General features: G+C 38.4%; 1 protein-coding gene across 1 annotated transcript in view; it reads left to right on the forward strand.

Moving 5' to 3' along the window:
• The window catches only part of LOC124622512 (fat-like cadherin-related tumor suppressor homolog), an 883,388-nt gene extending 861,903 nt beyond the window's left edge, over window positions 1-21,485 (forward strand). Inside the window, exons 39-44 of the mRNA XM_047148232.1 lie at window positions 6,240-6,586; window positions 12,751-13,893; window positions 14,190-14,493; window positions 14,892-15,017; window positions 19,434-19,592; window positions 19,678-21,485. Coding sequence (XP_047004188.1) covers window positions 6,240-6,586; window positions 12,751-13,893; window positions 14,190-14,493; window positions 14,892-15,017; window positions 19,434-19,592; window positions 19,678-20,204 — 2,606 coding nt within the window. The 3' untranslated portion in view covers window positions 20,205-21,485. The remainder of the gene's footprint in view (window positions 1-6,239; window positions 6,587-12,750; window positions 13,894-14,189; window positions 14,494-14,891; window positions 15,018-19,433; window positions 19,593-19,677) is intronic.
• The last annotated feature ends 1,785 nt before the right edge of the window (window positions 21,486-23,270 follow it).

The following is a 23,270-nucleotide window of genomic DNA, read 5'->3' on the forward strand; positions in this document are numbered from 1 at the left end:
GATTGCTCATAAATCACTCGCGCGTCAGGTTCTAGAAAACTGCTCAAGAGTGTGTGACTCGTACCAAATAGGACTAACAGGGGTATTGAAAGTATAGAGAGGATGACAGCATGAATGGTCACAGGTTTGTTTGATCCATGGGAGACTGTCGCAGAGATAGTGAAGGAACTGAATTGGATGGCTGTTGAAGATAGACATAAATTATCCTGAGAAAATCTACTAACAACATTTCAAGAACCAGCTTTAAATGGTGACTTTAGGAATAAACTACTACCCCCTATGTATCACTCACATAAGGATCGTGAGGAGAAGATTAGAATAATTACAGCATGCACAGAGGCGTTCAAACAATCATTCTTCCTGCACTCCAAATGTGAATGCAACAGGAAGAAACCCTAATAACTGGTAAAGTGGGACGTACCCACTTTCACATCGGTTTGCAGAGTACAGATGCAGAGACAGGTGTAGATATAGGCATTGGAGATTAATCCTTAACTACTCTAGTGAAATGCTCATATGCTAATACTCTAGTGGGGTCTCAGAGTACCACAATAAGTCAAACAAAACTGTAATTTAAAGAAATTTTATTCTGAATTGCACTTTTATCACTGAATATTATAAACATTTTTACACATTTAAGATATGATTACAAAGAATTTTGGCACACTGAAAATCTGTGATCAGGACAGACAAGTTTTGAGCATTTTTCACACACTATTTTGGTTTTCTTGTCCGCATTTCTTGCACACGTGTAGCATCTTGCTTTCATCATGGGTTCTGGCTCTGAAGATATTTGAGGCAAGAGGGGTACCACCAAGATTAACAACAATGTCTCTCAGTTCACAAGAAAGGGGTAGGACATCTTGACGTTGTGTATGGAGTTTTATTAAATCCATTCCAAGCCTCTGTAGCAATTCTCTTCTTTTTAAATTATCAGTTTGATCAAGTTGTTTGGTGCACTGAAGTAAAACAGCTGCATTGACTCCTACTGTGTTTAAAATGACATAAAATACAGACAGTGGCCATCTGCGTGTTCTCTGTGATACCGAATAGTTGGCACACATTTGGTCCACTGTGTCCACTCCTCTTTTTGTGGCATTGTAATCAGTAATCATTTCAGATTTTCTCTTTTGAGTACTAATTTTCTGATCATGGAGCATAGATGAAAGCAACACAACAGCTCGACCTTTCCAAGGAACATAAGAAGGAATTGTCTTTCCTTCATTATGCCCAAATAATGCAGATCTACTGAGCACTTTCTGTTTGGTTTGAATTCTTCTGGGACCTCCGGTTTACTTAGCTTTAGAGTGCCTATGACAGTCAACTTTTTGATTTCCAGTTGATCACAGAGTTCAAGTGACATGAACCAACTGTCTGCTGTCACATTTATATTGCTTCCCTCAATTGGTGTTATTAATTTCAAAACATCTTGTGTTGGAATTGATAATTGCATAAATTAGAATGTTCGTGAATCATAAAGGCACATAACTTTGAGGCCATATTTAGCTGGCTTCTCAGGCATATACATGTGAAATTTGCACCTCCCATGAAAGGGTACTAACATTTCATCGATTGTCACATTCGCTCCTGGAATATAATACTTTCAACATTTGTCTATAAAGAGTTCCCCAGATATCTCTAATAGTTGTAAGTCTGTCATCAGCCTTCCTAGCATCTCTTGTAGTAGCACAATATAAATGCAAACAAGACAAAATGAATAAAAATCTATGAACGCTCATAGTGGCTTGAAACACTTCACGACCAGTTCATTAGCAAAATGTCCACCAACATTTTTGTGATTAGATTTCATTACTCAAGATAAATAAAGCAGACCTAGAAATGCTCTCAGCTGTATTATATCTAGCAGCTTTATGAATGTATTTGTTTGACATGTCATATATCTTGATGTTTGTATTGGTGAGTATTAGTTGTAATAAATCTTCAGTAATGAACAATTCCCAAGCAGATAATATGCCAGTTGAATCAAGTGTTTTTGCTTCATGTCTAGCACATGGAAGGTGACTAACTATATTGTGAGCACATATAGGAGTTGTAGGAGGAGCTTCTTTTGACCCTTTGTAGCACTGCTTTTTTCCAAAAAAATATTTGTTAGCGGGCCTAATACACGCCATTTCATCTGATTCTTCACAACTACTTTCTGATGTAACTTCAGAGGTGGAAGCATGATTACTTAGTATAAATTCATCCTCATCTGCTATGCTCTCCTCATCAGATTGTCCGCCCTGATAGCTGAGTGGTCAGCATGACAGATTGCCATCCGACGGGCCCAGGTTTGATTCCCGGCTGGGTCAGGGATTTTCTCCGCTCAGGGACTGGGTGTTGTGCTGTCTTCATCATCATTTCATGCCCATCTGGCACACAGGTTGCCCAACATGGCATCGAATGTAATAAGACCTGCACCAAGGCAGCCGGACCTGCCCCGCAAGGGGCGTTCTAGCCAATGATGCCAAACGCTCATTTTTATTTTCCTCATCAGATTGCAAAAATACAGGATCATTCACTATTCTTTCCAACTCATCATCTGTTAATGGTTTCAATGATGACATTCTGAAAAATAATGCATACGTACTCACATAACCTTAAAAATTGATGTTATCATTGAAATTTTGCTATTTTCGAAGTACTCTAAGACTTCAGTCACTTAAAACACTCATTGAGATAATGAAAAACAACTTATGTTAATACTCTGGTGGAGTATTCTGAGACCTCTTTCTCTTTATTTCGCACTGCTATCAACCAATTCTCAGTGTTAAACAGCTTCACTTCACTGTGGACTACCAAGAACACAGGCACCATCCGTTGATCCGTTTGCATACAATGTATAATGGAAAATCTCATATAAGATGTGAAACAAATACTAACAAAGAGATAGAGGGGCTGGCCAGTACTTACCTCAGCTCAGTACAGCCGATAGATACACATAAAACAGAACTGAAAATTTACATTCCTAGCTTTCAGAACTTTGTTCCTTCATCAGGGAGGAGAGAGGGGAAAAAAAGGGAAGAAGGGAAAGTGGATTCAGTTACTCACAACCCAGGTTATGAAGCAACAGGGAAAGGTAAACAGGGAGGGTAGCAAGGATGGAGGCATGGTTGTCAGAGGGAAGCCAAAGATATTCTACTGTAAGTACTGTGCCAGCTTCAACCAAAGAGGATGCATACAGACTTCTGTATGCATCCTCTTTGGTTGAAGCTGGCACAGTACTTACAGTAGAATATCTTTGGCTTCCCTCTGACAACCATGCCTCCATCCTTGCTACCCTCCCTGTTTACCTTTCCCTGTTGCTTCATAACCTGGGTTGTGAGTAACTGAATCCACTTTCCCTTCTTCCCTTTTTTTCCCCTCTCTCCTCCCTGATGAAGGAACAAAGTTCCGAAAGCTAGGAATGTAAATTTTCAGTTCTGTTTTATGTGTATCTATCGGCTGTACTGAGCTGAGGTAAGTACTGGCCAGCCCCTCTATCTCTTTGTTAGTATTTGCATACAATGTATCATATTCATATTGCCTGGGGTTCTCCAGGACCCCACAATAGCAGTTAAGGGTTAAAGAAAACCTCCGGAATGGCATTTTTGCACAAAGGCCTGTATGTATGGGAAGAAGAAAGTATGAGGCATAATGTTGAGCTCTTCTGTGAGGTATCTAATGTGGTTCATCAAGAAAAAGGGGTTGCCTTTTGCTGCAGATAAGGTGTAATGTCATTATTTACTTGCGAGACTGTCAGTGGCCATCATTAGCTATCAGTAGGGAAAGGAAAAAATCATTTTGTTTCATGACCAAAGTTGGTGTTATTTTTTGTCGAATTTAGTGTTACTTTTTTGCCAATTTCAGTGCTATTTTTTGCCAAATTTGTTGCTTTTTGGCAAATTTAATGTTATTTTTCTATCAAATTTGGTGTTTCTTTTGCCAAATTCTGTATGTGCATATTTCTTGCCAAATACCTTGTTGTTTTTGTTAAGTTTAGTGCAGTGCCAAATTCTATGGGGTTTTTCTACCAAATTTGGTATTTTTCTTCCCAAACGTGTTCTTTTTACAAAATTTGATGTTGTTTTTGCCAAATTCATTTTCCCTCCAAATTCAGTTTTTGACAAATTTTATATGTTTTTTAACAAATTTGGTGTTGTTTTTTACCAAATTTGGAGTTTTTCTGCCATATTCAATGGTGCTTTTTTGCCAATTTTGGTTATATTTTTTGCTGAATTTTGTGGTGTTTTTTTGCCAAATTTGGTGGTGTTTTTGCTTGTTTCAGTGCTACATATATCATCAGATCAAGGTTTGTTATGCAGGAAATGAACTGTTATTTTAAGATCATACACAAACCCCCAGCCTTGAGGAGATTAAAAGCCAAACTGCAGTTTGGGCATTCAGTAATTAGTAGTTACAAATTAGTAAATTGCCGTCCTTATTTTTGTAACATTTTTATACACTGCAAAATTACTAATTTTGCAATATGTCATAAAGTCACTGATTTCACATTATTTCATTAACAACCAATAATTTTGTATTATTTTTCACGTTAACATTTTCTCAACATTTTCCTGTCCCTAGCTATCAACCATCAAGCCAGAGAAGACAGGTGAGGTAAATTTGAAAGTGTGGAATTTTTAAAGATTACATGAGGTGATTATTTGGGACAGCAATGACCACTTGAATGCCAGGAAATGGAATCATGGTATGGAGCAGTGGATACGAGTTGCAGCTTTATCTGTAATTCAGGGATTTTTTGAAAGCTTTTGCCAAATTTCAATAAAAACTGTACTTACAGTCATTGAGAAACAAGGCACTGATTCAACCTAAGTTAGTGTGATTGGAAATGTATATGTCAATTCTGCAGCTTCCGTTATACTTCATCAGATAGTGGTAAATTGTTAAATGATAGGAGACATCAGGAAAGAAATTTCTGTATCACAAAAATAATTACTAGCAGCTCTAGAGAAGGTTTACAAACCACTAAACTGGGAAAATAGAGGACTATGGGCTAATGGATCATATCTGATTCGCCTTCATTTTGCTGATGAGATTGTTCTATTGGGCTTTGGTGCCAACTTCAATGACTAAGAGGATTATTTAAGTAAAACAGGTTTAAAAATAGGTTGTTATTGGTTAGTAATGTGATTATTTTTTTTTTTTTTAGCCTGTTGTGGTTGAATTTGTGTGAGACACTGGTGATTAGTATAGTGTGAAAGTCTGCAGGTTAAGTATTTTAGAGATTTAATTAACAATGGTCATTCAAAAGGAGTTTCATGGTGTCTGTCAGGTGAAATACATTAGAAAGACGGGTCTAGAGTATTTGAGGGGTTCATGTGATAGCTTTTAGGAGAATGCCGCTCCATTTTTTTTGAAAGCGTTGGTTTCACTGTGGGAATCTGGGTATAGGAGTTTGAGATACTTTAACTTGACTAACTCTCAGAGGGAGCAGAGGTGATTCAGGTCTGCTCACACCATGCTAATCTGTTTGTGCTGGGCTAGATTGGTGAGGGGCAGGTATTGATGAAATATGAGAGCTAGGAGGTCCTTATGGAAGAAGGTACAACAATGGGGTATGGCAATTTGGGTGAGGGGAGGCAGCATTTCAAGAACAGGAAATGCATTGTGTTTCAGACTAGTTAAAGATTGTTTTCTGAATTGACATAGGTAAAAGGAAAATGAATGTATTATTAGATTTGAAATAGAATGTAGTGTCAACAGTTAGAGAAGATAAGAATTTGAACACTGGGGAACAGACTCTAGAGATGAACACTGAAAACATATATTTAGGAAATAAACACAGATAAAAGATCTTTAAGTTCATAAGCTAAGCCACAAAAGTTCTAGTTTTGTTTATATGCTTTCTCACTATTCAGTGCCTCCAGTATGTATCATTGTTTAACTTGATGTAGAATTGCAATCTCTCTCTCTCTCTCTCTCTCTTAAAAAACATTTTTAAAAAATCAAGAGACCCCTCCCCCAGTTAATGCTTTTCAACACATTACCGTAACATTTTGTAAGTGGAATACACTTGAGATATTTGCTGCTGTAATGGTAACTGAAGACCCAACAACACTTTTTTTACATAACACAGACCATGTGATGCATATTTGCAGTTTTTTAAAGAAACTAAATGCTTTACTAAAATTTTGAAAATGGAAAATATTTTATTTATATTTATAGGTAGAACAAAGTAAAGTAAAATTATTGGATACAACTATACTAATTTTGCTTATGTGTTTTGTCATTTACAGGAGACCGTTGTGAAACTATGATAAATGAATGTGCCAGAGATCCATGCCCAATGTTTAAAGTTTGTATTCCTGATGCTTCTCTTCAAGGTTATTCATGTCAGTGTCCAGAAGGTTTTGCTGGAACAACTTGTGAGATTGATATATCTAAATGTCATGATGAATCTTGCTACATTCCTCGGAATCCTGTGTCCTTTGGAGGCAAGAGCTATGCACAGTACAAAATTGGAAAAAATCTGATAAAGAAAACCTTAGAAGATCAACTCAGCCTCTCTTTAAGAATTAGAACGGTTCAACCAACTGGAAATCTTATGTATGCAGCAGGAAAAATAGACTATAATATACTGGAGGTAAGAATATTCTCTTAACATAAAAATCAAAAGTAAATTAACTGTGCTGTCATTTACTGCAAAGTAAATTTGAAAAATTGAAAACAAATTGAGATCAGGGAAAGAACTGCTATTTTGCAGCATATCACCTATAAAATATTCAAGAAGTCTAAACATTGGGAATATAAAGGAATACTGGATGAGCTTCAGATTTGTGTTCATTATTTACAAATTTTTTGTTCTAAATTGTGAGAATAAAGGTAATAAACAAAAGTAAAACAATAATATTAACACCACATGTGATGGAAGTAGCATATAATAACTGGTTAGAACTATATGGAAAACAGATAGATCAAGATACATATGATGAATATCTAGCTTTCAAAAAGTCCAAAAAGTTTATCAGTGGAAATAAGTAGGGAAAAAACCAGTATCTGAACAATGACAGGAAAAAATCACAACACCGAAAACTAATTAATGTAGAGTAATGAAATTTCAGGCGTACATTTGTCTATGTAATATATTTAAGTGATCAACATTGCAAGTCCACAGATTAATGGAAGTGTAAGATAAGCTTTGCCAATGTGAAATTCTGGCACATTAATAACCTATAACCACTAGAATACTAAATGCAAATGTGGATGTATGGGAACAGTATACAAATAGCGGTATACAGAATAAACTGTCCCCACTAATATCTGCACATCCATATATTTTGACAATTGTCATACACATGCACACAGTACAAGGTATAAGAACAGACAGAATTACATGGCAACTCGGATGAGTGATCTGAGTCCCAAAGATTAATGTTGTCTATGGTCGATATGACCTATAGACACCACACAGCTCCCCCCCCCCCCCCCCTCCTCCCCCGCAGTACGGAGTACCGCATATGAGTCTTGAGGGAAGACCATGTGGGTGTCGATGCTGTTGGTGGTCGTACGAGCTGGTAGATGCATGACCAGGACCTCCACCCTGACTGGGGCGGGGTGCAGAGGCGGAGCGACAGGAGACAAGCCTACCTCGAAGTCGTTGAGCCAGCGAGGACGGACGTTGTGGCAGCCTGAGAGCAGGCGGGTTGAATGGCAGATGGTTGGGCATAGGTGTGGCAAGCTCGGATGTTAATCGAGATGAGAGCCGATTGACTTGAAGGATTGCGGTAGCAGGTGGATCTGTAGGTCGGTAGGCAGTTTGGCACACTACACTGCCCACAGAGTGATGTCCGGCATGGTATGCTCACTCACAAGTAACCGAAGGCAGCGCCAAAGTTGTGATGGAGTTTGGTCCCCCAGGTGTTACTTGTACAAGATCTTGATGATTAATACTTGTGGTGAGCAGGCGAGTCATTCTCTGAACGTTTCCTTCATGAACTCGTACTTCGGTGGAGGTGGTGGCGAGAGGAATAGATTGCAAATTAAGTCCGAGTGTTCACGGAGGTGTGTCATGAGACATAGGAATTTAGAGTTGTCATTGAACATGTGATGCAACTCAAAAAGATGCTTGACAAGTACAAACCATGATACAGGGTTGTCTTCGTATAAAGGCGGGAGCTTCGGCAGACAACCTGGGGGAGGGGATGAAGGCGGCTTCAGTGTGCCTTGGAAAACAGGCTGGTCCATGGCAGGAGAGGCCGTGCAGCAGGCCAGTACAGTAGGTGTGGGTGTATTACTGGCAAGAATGTCCGTAGCAACGACGGGTTGCATTGTCCTTGATGTGTCGCAAAACATGACGCATCTGGCATGGTTGGTACCAAGGGAACGAGCGGTTGCGTGATACATGTAGGGGTCCCGTAAACCGGACCGTAGGTTACAGGTACTGATTTGAATTTGCCCACCTCAGAAATAATGCGGAAGGCTGGCACGGCAGACACAGGCAGAGCTGTGGGAGAGGCGAGCGGCTGAGAGGTAGGAACCAGGGCCCCCTGGGAGTGGGGGCAGGGGGGGGGGGGGGGGTTGGTAACTTGTGTGACAAAAGTGTGAGTTCTCCGTGCACGTTGAAAACACGCCCCGTGGGGTCATACTATAAATTACCAGTAGAACTTGTAGAAGATCACTGTGGTGTGGTAAGATGCCGCTGGAAGGCGAAACGCCGAAAGATGAACTCAAACCGACGTGGTCGAAAAGTTGAGCAGCAGGTCTGGGGGTGAGCAAGGAGAATTCTGTGCATGAAAATTTCCATCATTAGTCTACAAATGAACAGGTCGCAATTGATAGTGGCTGGGTGCGTTTTGCACAAATGGCGGCATTGCACACGGCACGACAATAACTGTTGTTGCTGCCCTTTGAGAGTCAAAGTACGTGTGTGAATGAGGATCACTTTGAACATTATACAGTCAATCAGTAGGTATACAGTTCTGAACATGATCCACTTCACACTTCACATATTGGCGAGCACATTCCGGCAACACGTAACCCGAGTCCATTGTTTGAGTTAAGGGGGTAGCACTCAACCATTGTAGAACAACAAAGTTTGAGGTTAACGTGGTTGGAGATCGTGAATCACTGTGTAATGGAGAGCCAGCCATTGGTGAAGGATTGAAGGGGCCCAGCGGTCGCAGTTGGGCTTCCAAATCTTCGAACAAAGCATTGGGTGAGGTGGCCATGGTGACGTGCACATAACCTGTTGATTTACAACACCCGACGCGGCAAACGTAGAAACTTCAGGGTCACCAATATGGGAAAAGGATACGAATAGTGGGATACGGAATAAACTGTCCCCACTAATATCTGCACATACATATATTTTGACAATTATTATACATGTGCACACAGTACAAGGTATAAGAACAGACTGAATTAACATGGCAGCTCAGATGAGTGACCCGAGTCCCAAAGATTAATGTTGTCTATGGTCGATATCACCTATCGACGCCACACATGCATTGTGTTGTCCAGATGCCAGATGTCAGTTTGTGGGATGGTGTTCCATGCCTTTTTCAGTGCTGTGTGACCATCTAAAACAATGTCTCCTGTGATGTTACATTCTCATGGCCAATGCTGCCAGTAATCATGTACAATGGCTACATTCCTGCCAAGTCTTTCGGCAATACCCCAGAAGGAGCATTACTCAGCTTCTCATAGCCGTATTACACAACTTGTTCAAACTTTGTGGGATGTTGGTAATGCTGTCTTTGTTGCCTTAAAGGCATTCTTGACTAACATCAGCTCACCACGTCCAGTCTCAAAGGTAAGTAACGCTCATGACCATTACAGTGTGTATTTAAACCAAACCTGATTTGCATCCTCATAGTGACGCTACTACTGCCACACTTAGGCAACTGGTGTAAAATTTGAATAGACGTCATCTTATAGATGTAGAAACATGCCTATCAACTTTCATTCATGTTGAGCAATTCTTTCAACGTGTTGCGATACCCACCCCCCTTGTTGTATATTGGGTTGGTGCATGAGTTCGTAGTGTTTTCCCATAAGTTTATTAAACACACCAGACGCCCATAACAGAGACTTAAGTCATTAATAATATGTTCTGCTTCACCATTTTCAACAGTCTGCCAATACTGGGCTAACTTTTCAACTCCGCGACTGTAGAAATCATGTGGTTTTGAGGAAAAGAACTTGTTCAGCCATATTTGGAGCACATTCTCATCCAGGAAGGCTGTTTTATAGACAGTGAAAACGGTAAAAATCTGAGGGCACAAGACCAGGTGAATAAGGTGGGTGCAGAATGACTGCCCAACCCAACTCCTGTATAGTGTTTTTTGTCAGTCTGACACAATTCAGGGGGCGTTACCATGGAGTAACATCACCGCATGCAGCCATCCCAGTCTCTGTTCTTCGATTGCTTCTGTAAAATGTCTCAGTTGTTGACAATTAAAGTCTGCAGTGATGGTTACACCTTGGTGAAGCAATTTGTAGTACACCACACCATCACTGTTCCACGAGATGCATAACATTGTATTTTGTGTATGCATGCAGGTCTTTGTGTATGGGGAGTTGCTGCTTTGTTTGGGATCAACAATTCCTTTCTTACCCTTATGTTAGCATAAAGACATCATTTCTCATCACCAGTAATAATGCAGGTTGGGAATGGTCAGTGTTGTTGATGAACCAGTTGTTGACGAACAACCAGAGATGCACTTGTGGCCACCTGCTGTTAAAGTATGAGGTACCCATATGCCCAATTTTTTCCCCGTTGAGTGCAAATATTACGCAATGTGGAATGATTGTAGTTCATCTCATTTGCCAGTTTTCAATTACACTGACATGGATTACTCAGATTAATGCCTTTAAATGATCTTCATCAAACTCCGAAGGTCTCCCTAACAAGGAGAGTTACTAATGTCAAAATGCTCATCCTTAAATCAAGAAAACCGTTTTCTTGCTGTGCCATGTTGAATGACATTATCCCCAGACATGGCACAAATGTTTCTGGATACCTCCACTGCTGTCAGCCCTGTACTGAACTCAAACAGAAGAACATATCAGAAATGTTCCAATTTCTCCACTTGGCACTCCATTTTCTAGTGTTCACATCTCCAAGCGCTATCTCCAGATGACAAAATCACAATATATAACTATATAATTCAAACCCTTAATCGGACAGGTAGGTTAGAAAATTTAAAAAGGGAAATGGATAGGTTAAAGTTAGATATAGTGGGAATTAGTGGAGTTCGGTGGCAGGAGGAACAAGACTTTTGGTCAGGTGAATACAGGGTTATAAATACAAAATCAAATAGGGGTAATGCAGGAGTAGGTTTAATAATGAATAAAAAAATAGGAGTGCGGGTAAGCAACTACAAACAGCATAGTGAATGCATTATTGTGGCCAAGATAGACATAAAACCCACGCCTACTACAGTAGTACAAGTTTATATGCCAACTAGCTCTGCCGATGACGAAGAAATTGAAGAAATGTATGATGAAATAAAAGAAATTATTCAGATAGTGAAGGGAGACAAAAATTTAATAGTCATGGGTGACTGGAATTCGGTAGTAGGAAAAGGGTGTGTCTGTGTATGTGTATGTGCGGATGGATATGTGTGTGTGTACGAGTGTATACCTGTCCTTTTTTCCCCCTAAGGTAAGTCTTTCCGCTCCCGGGATTGGAATGACTCCTTACCCTCTCCCTTAAAACCCACATCCTTTCGTCTTTCCCTCTCCTTCCCTCTTTCCTGATGAAGCAACCGTTTGTTTTCTGAGGATGCACAGAAGAGGAGCTTACTTCTAGCAGTGGAGTGTCTGACTGACAACAGCAATTACCTGATTGCACTCCAGTAAAGTTCAGTACAAATGAAGAGAAGAGTAATGCAAAAGAAGACAATAATGAACCTGACAAAGAAATGGTTGTAATTATTTAAATAATCTGAAAATACATGCAGAGGGTGAGGATTAAGATGAAAGGTTTGGCAAATAAAATTCAATGACCTCATTTACATACTTTCAAGAAATCCCAATGGAAAAAATGAAAAGCAGCCTTGCATGTGGCACTATTACATGATCTTATCAGAGAAAAAGTGCAGAAATTGATCAATAACTTCACCAAGAAAGCTTTTGACCAGTAAAGTACACTTTGAACATAAAATTTAAAACAAAAACAAAGAATGCAAACAGCAGTGTTCCAATAGAAAAAGGTCAAGTAAAAGGTTGTAGATAAATATACATGAAGCAGAAACAAGTTGATGACCTTAGATGATAGAAACCCTTGTTTTGCTGGCATCAAAGATCTGAAGGAAGAGTAGGGTACCACAACTTTTCAATCTGACCTTCTCTTTGACTTTCTCCAGTTTCTCTCTTACAGTCTGCTTCCTATTACCTTTTTTGTGACCCATCTATTGTGAAAGGGTCCTGTTGCTATTGTTATCAGATTATATCACTTACGTCAATGTAATGCATTGTGCTTAACACCATGGCAGCATTGAACTAAACAATTGCAAGGGGCTATCATCTATCTTAATGTACATATCAGTCACCTTATTTTACAATACAAGCAAACTTATTCATCCCATTACCCTAAAGAATAAAGAATTTATAATTTTCTTTGTTTATCTTATGGTACCCGAAGTACAATGAGTGGTGCAATTATTATCATTATTATTATTATTATTATTATGCTTTCTATGGTATTACCAGCGCTATAAATTTATCAGAAATTTAGCTCTCTGTAAATGACATGCAGCCATGTTTCTGTCAGAAATGATTCATAAAAATTCCTTTTCTTTTCAGGTTGTGAATGGAGTTGTACAGTACCGATTTGATCTTGGTAGTGGAGAAGGGCTAGTGAGAGTCAGCAGTGTGTATGTGAGTGATGGTTTATGGCACGAAGTGAAATTAGAACGGGAGAAGAATAGTGCACAGGTCATTGTGGATGGAAAGCATATAGCGCATGGCTCAGCACCTGGAGCGAATGATATTCTCAACTTGCAATCAGATGACCTGTATCTTGGTGCAGAAGTTCGCCATCATCCTACAATACTTGGTTATGATGATGTCCAGAGAGGATTCATTGGATGCATGGATGATGTTCGCATTTCCCATGTATCAGTACCTTTACATATGAGTGGTGCAAGCAGTGTGGCTATCCTTAAAAGATTTGCTAATGTGGACTTTAGTTGTGATGCTCTGAAAGTGCTTGCACCTCCTGGTGTTTGTGGCTCACAACCTTGTATGAATGGAGGTACGTGCAAGGATCTCGGTGGTGATAACTATGAGTGCCTTTGTTACGAAAAGAGATTTGCAGGTCATTCGTGTGAAATTGACACAGATCCATGTGCCTCTTCACCATGTTTGTATGGTGGTAGATGTCGTGCAGCACCAGCAGGCAATGATTACCTGTGTGAGTGTCCTCCAAGACTTAGTGGGAAACGCTGTGAATATGGGCATTATTGCAGCCCTAACCCCTGTCTCAATGGTGGTGTTTGTGAAGAAGGAAACTCTGGACCCATATGCAAGTGCCTTGGTTTTACTGGCGACTTTTGCAAACTAGACATAGATGAATGTGAAACAGCCATACGTGGACCTTGTCTTAATGGTGGTACATGTTACAATGAACCTGGAACCTACAGGTGTGTGTGTCCTCCAAATGTCACTGGTATACACTGTGCCAACCCAGTGTATGGTTCATCCATATCATCCAGTATCTATAACATTACGGGTGAAGAACTTGTTGGAATCATAGTAGCTGTTGCAATCCTCATTCTTCTGGTAATCTGCTTCATTATGTACAGGAGATTTCGTGTAAAACGATCTCGAGAAAGAGCAAACAATATAAATAATGAGACAAGAAAAGACATCGTGTTAAATTCTGCCCGACCTAATGATAACGACTTCAAAAGAGGATCAAAACTCAGCAACCTCGAAGTCAGTCAGGTAATAATTTAATTTTTCACATTTCCTAAAATAAAATGCATGACTGTGAAAGCATTAGGAACAGTATTGCATATATAAGAAACTGCTGCTGCAGATTGGCATGTAAAGTGACATACAATTTTCAATAGACACTCTTCTCTTTAAACTTTAATTTTAATATTTTTAATGTTAAATTCTCTTTGCATGCTGCAGTTTTGTGTTGTAATCAGCAAATTGCATGATAAAGATTAAACAGCATGCAGCACAAGATCTCTTATTTTTTGTTGTCTGAGTGGTACGGTATGTTTTGTTTGCAGGTCCCCCCTCAGTGCCCTCCTAGGCCTGCTTCCTACACTCCAAGCTCCAACAATGATCCTACATCTTACAACCACACTGCTGTTCTGAATAACCTTGACACATTGCGTAGTTATGGGTCAGCTGGGGACGAATTGGAAAATGTGCCTCCTGACTACTTACGCAACTTAAATAGGAGTACTCCCGTCCCTTCCATCCCCAACCACACTGTCACCACGCTCGACGCAGAGAGCCTCCATAAACCCTCTTGGGCTGAGATGACAGACCAGATGAGTTCTTATACTGACTCCAATAAAATTAAGAATGGTAAGTTGTGTTCCTTATTCCTGTGGTATCATTTAATCCATGGCTTGTTAGTACTTATTTCTTTGTGTATGTTATTTTTTTGTTTAGTAGATTTATGCCTACGTTCAATAACGAAAAGCATCCTAGCATTATGTTTGTACTTTTGTTACAATTTTGAATATGGCATTTCTTGCTTAACATTATTTATTAATTTAACTATTAGTAAACAGAAAGTGAATTAAGTAGTGTTCACCCTGATTTCCAAGACAAAATCTTAGTAGTATTCAGCAACATCAGTTAATTGCTACCACATAATTGTGCATGTTAATCTATTTGTTGATGAATGCTGCGACTGTTTACATGTGCTCAGATCAGATGTCTGCATTATTTTCCCCTCCTCTCTCTTTTTTCTGCTGCAGACCTGAAACGTTCACTGGGTACAGATTTTCCACGAGGTCTTATGCCCACCGGGAGGCCAGGTAGGGGGTCACAGACCGGAGCTTCATCCATAAGTTCCATAGATGAGGACCCCCGCATCATGGGAGGTTTGTAGTCAATATTAAAGCTTTCTTATGAAATCTGTTTTCTCCTTGTATTTTCTTTTGGATATTCTCTTTAAAAGCATTACCACCTTTTGCAGCCAGAGTGTGTCATTCAGACAAATTTGTGGAACTAGTGAAGTCTAATATTAGTGGAAAAAAATGGTCAAGCTGACTATATTCTCTGTGTTGTTGTGTGCTACTTTCGCCACTTTTCCCCTGTACCAAAGCACAATCTGACAGAACAAAATAAATTGCTCTTGGGCATTTATCAATTTCTCTCAGACTCTTTGCTACTGGAGGTTTTGGTCACTTCCCTTCTAATGCTCTAATAGTCTCAGATCATCACTTTGTTGGATGAAGTAATAGTTGGCTCTAAAAGTTAATATTTTTCTCAACATTACTTGGTGTTGATCAGTCATCTACCACTAGTAAAAAGCAAATCTTGTAAGTCTTCTTTTGCTTGTAATTAAATTTTGAAGCTGCTCTTTCTGCCTCTATAATTGGGATGACCTATCCTCCTTTCTGCTTTGTTAATGCTTGTGTATATACTTCAATATTCGTAACTGTAGTTCTTGTCCAGGTATTTGCCCATGGCAACACCAAAAAGGATACTTGTGACTAAAATAAGGTTTGTTGACAACATTGTAATTCCACCAGAGATGGTGAAGGACTTAGAAAAGCAATTGAAAATTAGGAAATGAGACACTAAAAGTAGTAGATGACATTTGCTATTTGGGCAGCAAAATAACTAATAATGGCAGAAGTAGAAGAGGATATAAAATGCAGACTGGCTATAAAAGGAAAACATACCTGAAAAAGGAGGACACTGGTAACATCTGATGTACATTTAAGTATTATAAGTCATTTCTGAAGGAACTTGTCTAAAGTGTAGCCATGTATGAAAATGAAACATGGGCAGTAGGCAGTTCAGACAGGACATGGCTAGTGGCTTTAGAAATGTGGTACTATAGAAGAATGCCAAAGAATAGGAGAGTGGGTTGAATAATTAACAAGGATATAACTGAATTGGGGAAAAAATAAATTTGTGGTACAGCTTGACTAAACCACATATTCGTTGCAAAAAAAAACACTGCTGCGACATGACTAGTGGCTTTAGGAATGTGGTACCAAAAAAAACATTACTGCGACATCAAGGAATCATCACTTTGGTGATGGAGATAAGTGTGGAGGATAAAAATTGTTGATGGAAACCAGAGGATGAATACAGTAAGTATGATGAATGAAGGTAGGTGGAAACATTTATGAGTTTGAAGAAGCTGACATAGGATATACTGGAGAGAGGGCTTTACTGATACTGAAGACCCCAACACCCACAGATATGGTACAACTGAATACGCAAATGATTAGCATTACTGAATGATAACTGGACTCTAAGAGTACAGTTACTGGGTTGCATTTTGAAATGTGATGCATTGAAGAATAATAGATAATTGGTGGAGAGCAATGCAATAACAAAACATTATTTTCTTCCTAGATGACAATTTTTCTTTTCAATCGTTGCTGAGAATGGTAATTTTTGCTATGTTACCTCTCACATGACAAATTATCAGTAACACTGATTTCTTAAATTCAGATTAGGTTGCAAATTTTATAGACTGAATTGAAACTGGCAGAATGAACTGACATAATCTGAATCATAAAGTGAGCATGTAGAAATGAATTGGAAAAAACAATGTGACTTTCAATTGCTGATCATCAGTTATTCAAGTTTTACTTAAGCAAGTACAGTCAGTGAGAGATGTGAAGTACCATAAACAATACTCTAAAGTGCAAATTCTGGTGAACAAAATAAAAATATTTACCATGCATTACTACAAATCAGACCACCACAGCTGGTGGTACTGCATCACTGGCAAGAACGGAATTGCTCAAACAGTAGTAAACTGTCTTTTACAGGTGGTACCACTTTTTCCTTTCTTAGAACAATGAAAGCTATATGCTGGAAAACAATTATGGAATGGCATTTGCGATTAACACTTGCAGATGGCCAGAACAAGGAATGCAGTGTGTGATAGAATGGTATACCAGCATAAAACATCATTTCACTGGTGGTCTGTGGGACAGTTTTAGAGCTACTGTCCTTTGGTCAACATTGTCCCATTCATATTAAATTGGATTTAATTATGGAGTGAGCTGGAAGTGTCTTGATGGTACACTGGATAAATAGACAGTGAGAGTAACTCTCAAAGCTAAGCCATAACTCATACAGGAACAGGACACTATGTTCCTTGTTACACAAGGCATCACATTTGTTATTATGTGAGGCAGTGCACCTGGCGGGTCACTAAGAATAAACACCATCCTCTGAAGCTGATGATGCACCATGTGATGAGAGGTAATTGGTCCAGAAACTTTTGTTAGGTCTCTGGTCAAGGCTGGTGCTGTGCTGATTGAGTATATTAGGAGTGTTCAAGTAAAAAGGTGTAAAACATCTTAAAAACCTGCAAACTGGTTGAAACATCATTCAGCATGGTTTTGTGCAAGCATCATCATCACCCCTAAAAAATTCAAAGCTGTTCCCTCAGCAGACTTTTTCGATGTCTGAGGTCTGATACTGATCAAATTACTCAAGCACAGAAAAACCATTAGCAGCAACATGTACTATGGGACACAACATATTCTACAAAAGTCTCTCAACAGCCAACTGCCTGAGCTGCTGACTGAGGGAGTGATTCTGGTCCATGATAACATGTGTCCACATGTCTCCTCAGTGACACTTCCCCTAAAGTGATTATGATGCATACGTGTCCAGTTTCAATCGTTGAGGATGTCTGTTGACTTTTGAGGTAATACTGGATTTCTGAGAAGTGAGAGAAGACATTGGATGTTGTCATTTGGTTGAATCTTATATTTGGTAGGTTTTAAATTATGACGTGTGTCCTGTGAATACACACTACTTCAAATATTAAGGATCTTTTGAAAACACTTCATTATTGATACGATTTATTGTAATCAAATGTAAGGCAAAAACACATCAGTGGTCAAAATCTTCATGGAAGTCTAAGACAAAATCATAGTCACATATTGCTAATGTTCGCAAGGGACTAGTGACTAAAAATGTCAGGTTACATTCGCTGGTTCGAGTCCTGCTCCTTCTCATTTTTTTTTTTTTTTTTTTTTTTTTTTTTTTTTTTTTTTTTTTTTACCTTCGCTTTTCTGAGAAAAAATAGTGGGACCTTCTTATTAATTTAAGAAAAGTACATTCTGTAATATTCAATGTTACATAACATAAGAGTACCCTCTCCCAGGAGTGAGTTGTCATTGACAATAATTTATGAATTAAGCATGAAACATGCAAATGCCAGTAAATATTTGAAACGTGTTGATCATCTGGTAAAAGAAACTAGCTACCACTCGGAATAAAAAAAGCATAGAAAAAAGTAGTACATTTGAAAAAGAATTAAAAGGTAACTTAGTCTCCGTCATCTATAAGGAATAAAACAAAATTTATAAGCTAGTTATTTTAAGAGGCTTCTTTTCCAAACAAGAACATTTTCAATTTCAGTTCATATGCAGACAAAATATAGTCTGGTTCGGGTACAGGAGTCTTTCTGCTGCTGTTCTTTATCATTGTTCAGTTACTTTCAAGGGAAAGGAAGTAGTTCATTTTCCTCACAGTGAATTATAATTTTCGCTCAAATTACGAGGGTCATTTTTAAAACAAGAACCTGTGGCACATTGTGTCACGTTTTGTCCGTTCTTGGTCAGCCATTCTTGGCCAGTGTCTCACTACACCACCATTATGTTTCACATCTCTGCCTTTGTTGGTTGTATGGTTGTACTGCTTTGTTTGTTGCTATGTCTATCAGTGATCGTACTAATTGTGAAGTGAAGTGTGTAGTTGTTGTTGTTGTCTTCAGTCCAGAGGCTGGTTTGATGCAGCTCTCCATGCTACTCTATCCTGTGCGAGCTTCTTCATCTCGAAGCACCTACTGCAACCTGCATCCTTCTAAATCTGCTTAATGTATTCATCTCTTGGTCTCCCTGATTTTTACCCTCCACCCTGCCCTCCAATACTAAATTGGTGATCCCTTGATGCCTCAGAACATGTCCTACCAACCGATCCCTTCTTCTAGTCAAGTTGTGCCACAAATTCCCCTTCTACCCAATTCTATTCAGTACCTCCTCATTAGTTACGTGATCTATCCATCTGATCTTCAGCATTCTTCTGTAGCACCACATTCCAAAAGCTTACATTCTCTTATTTGAAATAGTTATCGTCGTGCAACTTTCCACAATGAATGCCTGCTGCTCCACTGTGAGATCCATTGTCCCCTTTGCACTGTTTCACTCACACTGACACAACCTGCACTATGCTCTGAACTGATGTGGCTTGGATTTTATCTCTTGCTGATATTGAATGGCGTCATGTTCCTTTAACTTTGTAATTCTTTTCAGGTTACCACTGGGACTGCTCTGACTGGGTTCATCGCAGTCAGAATCCACTTCCTAATATAACTGAGGTTCCTGGAAGTGAAGTACCTGATTCTTCTAGTTTCCATAGCAATGAAAGTAACGAATCTAACACCCACCAAGGAAATTTAATTCTTCCAACAGGTAATGTTTTATCTCCAGTAAAAAATCAGATAATTGTATGTAACACCAATCTGCTCATTTTACAAAGTATATTTCTTCCCAGCAGTGAATGGACCAGTGGACCCAGTGAGAGACATTGAAACACTTAATGAGGACCAGGAATCTGAGTATATAGGTGACTCAGAATGTGGCACTGAATTTGAGGAAAGCCAGTATCCTGACAGCCCCAGTTTGAATATTAATAACATTTTGGATAATTCGAGAGAAGAATATTCATTTAAAAGACCAAACACCTATTTATGCCATCCAAACACATACCTACCTCGTTATAACATCAACAGTGAAACAGAGACTGAACCACTTAATGGTTGTAATAATGCTGATGACACTGATGATGAGGAAGTGGTGCCTTATGGATTTCCTACTAGCAAGCGCCGTAAGGGTGATGACGAGGATGGATCAGTGATAACAGTACTTGGGGAAAGAGCATCATTGCTTGGTGGATTCACCAGCAACAGTGATATTTCTACACATTTGTGTGAGATTGAAGATTCTGAGTTTGAAAGTCTGGATCACAAAAAGAATAACCAAAAGAAGTCAATCCCATCTGGTGTGATGCAGACATCTGTGTGACAGATGAGACCACCACAGTGTGGTGGTTCCAATGTAATACTAGAAACTCCCCATGTGCCAAAACCAGCCTTGTTGTCATCCTTCTCAAAAGTGCCATAGCAAATATATTTTTTAAAAGCAAGTGACTTTTTTTTAAATTCTTGCACACACATCTTCTTTATATAAATATATATATATGCAACAGACTTGTGTAACATATATTACATCAGAAGACACTTATACTTCATGGACTGCTGTAAATGATATTGAAGCAATTAAAGAATATATTTCAGGTTAATTTAAAAGTGTATTGTTAGACTGGTGTTACAGAAATCGTGTATTTTTATGGCCGAAGTGACTTCTAGAGTACTTAGTTTTTGGTGTATTTATTTAAAAGGATTTTGAATGTGGCCTGTTACATTCAGATCAGAATTTAAAGCATTTTTGTAAAAGAAAGTTTTATGTTTGATGGTGGAAATTACTGTGGTGTTGGAGGCAATACCACAAGTAACTAAAGAAAAACTTTACATAAATATGCTCTGTGAGCACTTAGTTACTCTGTAAATCCTGACTACTGTTTGTCCTTTTAACCAGTGACTTTGGTTTGGTGCTATCAGTATATAATATACAATACAGACTTTAAAAATGATACAGCAATATTTAATTTGGTGACGACCGTGTTAAAAATTATTTTGCCTAATGCATAGTATGATGACTGTATCAATAAATTGTTTTTGGCAGTTCTGGCCAGATATTGTTGCCTTAAAATATTGACTATAAAACTGAAGTGCGAATACCAGAGATCATAACAGTTTATGAAGACAATACTTTCAAAGTACAGTAATATAAAGTTCATTTGTATCATCATATTCATCATCAACCATTTCATACTTTATGAACCGAATTGTACTGATAACCTTTTTGTATTTTTGGTACCATGGCGTAATGTACATATTAATAGTGATATGGACCAACTCAGGAAGAGAATTTCCTCAGTCAAGAGCAAATTAATTTCTCAGGTGCATGCATTTTTTCTTCTATATATGAGGGTGAAATGCAATTTGTTAATTTCACTCCAGGTTACATATCTTGCACAATGCTCTTGAGATATAATTTTTACAGGGTGTCTGATCACACTTCCTTATGATGAAGAGCACAGCCCATGTAAAGTTTTGCTAACTCTTGTCAGTATCTGGCTAAAAATGTACTAAATGAACTGTATTTAAGAATAAAACAGAGTGCTTTTTACAAACTTGTATATACAGAAGTGTGTTTATAATATATTATTATACTATTTTCAAATAGCATTGTAAATTTTATTACAAGAAACCCTCTTCCTTCACCAACCCCATTCCAGGCTTTTGTTATTTACTTAAGAAAAACATTTATCACTATGAATAGATTAATAGATAAGCCACTTAAGAATATATTCTGTAGATCCCATCACAAGACAGCGTTCAGGGATGTAGAGCAAGGCCTTACACATTAATAAAGAACTCCTGTTAGGAATTTCAGTAATAATTAGCTGCTATGAAATGCTGTAAACCGTTTGTACTTACCAGGTTAAATTTCAACAAAGTGGATTTAGTAGGACTGACACAAAATTAAAAACTATCTGTCTTATTACATTGGATAACAGAAGTCAGTTTATAATAAGCACAGATACCTCTAGCAAGCAGCTACCAGGTATCTTCAGTTGTTGAATCTAGACAATCAGATACTGGACTTTCTTAATGTGGGTAAACAGGTGTATTTTTAATTTTAATCTGCAGATTACTAGTTTCTTGTTTCAAGTCTGATGGGCGGATATAGAGCCATTCCAGATCCTAGGAAAGAAAACAAAACTTTGTGATAATTTTGTTTCTTGCATTATGGTTGTGTAAAGCACCGCTAATTGGGGACTTATTTTCATTATTAGCAGCAAGTACCACTAAGAAGAAAAAAAACTGGACAGTAAATATTTGGTAAGTGTAAAATACGTGAAACTGAGCTTCTTGGTCAATTTATTTCAGTTTTCACTCCATTTTAGCTTGTTATCCACTTGAATCCCAAAGGAATTTTACATTTATTGTTTCTTGTAGTGTATGACCACTAATTGCCATTTGTGGTAACGGCTTGTTCAAAACTGCCTGTCTTTGTGAAATTAAGATGTAAACTGTTCGTTGAGTACCAGTTATAAGCCTGTTAAGCTATAAATTGATCTGTGTCCAGTATGACTGGGTTTGAATCCCTATTTAGTCTGCCTGTATCATCAGCAAACATTACAGTTTTTAAGCCAACTCCTTCTACTCCATCGATGAATGTCTTCACAAGGACTGTAGCTCATAACTCTGTCTGCATTAGAATTGTACAATATCCATGTATATGAATTTAAAAAAAATCCTTTGGTTCTTTCCACATCCAAAAGACTCCTCTCCAAGGGATCCATGGAAAATGATTAATGTAATGTAACAGCCCTTCAGGCTCCATATTTTATAATCCTCATTTCCTTCACATTCTTCTGGTGAAGTTATGCTCTGTACCATTTGCTAGGAAGTTTCTGTTTCACCATGCAACAGAGGTATTATGCCATTATATTTTCATTTCTCACATAAAGAGTGGCCAGGGCCAAGTTGAAAAATATTCTTTTGTTGTTCATTTCTTCATGAAATCATACAGACTGGGAAAAATAAAATTCACCTGGAAAACATTAGTGAAACTGATACAGAATTGACCCTTCTCAATGCAGTAGAGACCTGTCAATCACAGAAAATATTGGAAACCATTATTTGAATGCACCAGTTGGTTGCTTTCACATATATGCATATGTGCATATCCTGTATTTCCTGTTCTGAGTACTTAGCTGTGTCATTATATTTGAGTGAGTGAGGGGAGCAGACATGTTTAGCAACCAGTTGAATCCAACACATAATGGCGCTCACAATAAAACAGTGCATTTTCATTGTCAAGGGTTTTCACCATCTGTGAAAAATGTGTGCAAAACTGCTTACGCAATGGTATAAGACAAAGTGTTTTCGTAAAATGTCCATTAAAGTCTGCAATACAAAACTTACTGGCAAAATGGTGTCAGACTATGTAGCAAAGAAA

This window comes from Schistocerca americana, chromosome 7 (assembly GCF_021461395.2).
Source record: "Schistocerca americana isolate TAMUIC-IGC-003095 chromosome 7, iqSchAmer2.1, whole genome shotgun sequence".
NCBI lineage: Eukaryota > Metazoa > Arthropoda > Insecta > Orthoptera > Acrididae > Schistocerca > Schistocerca americana.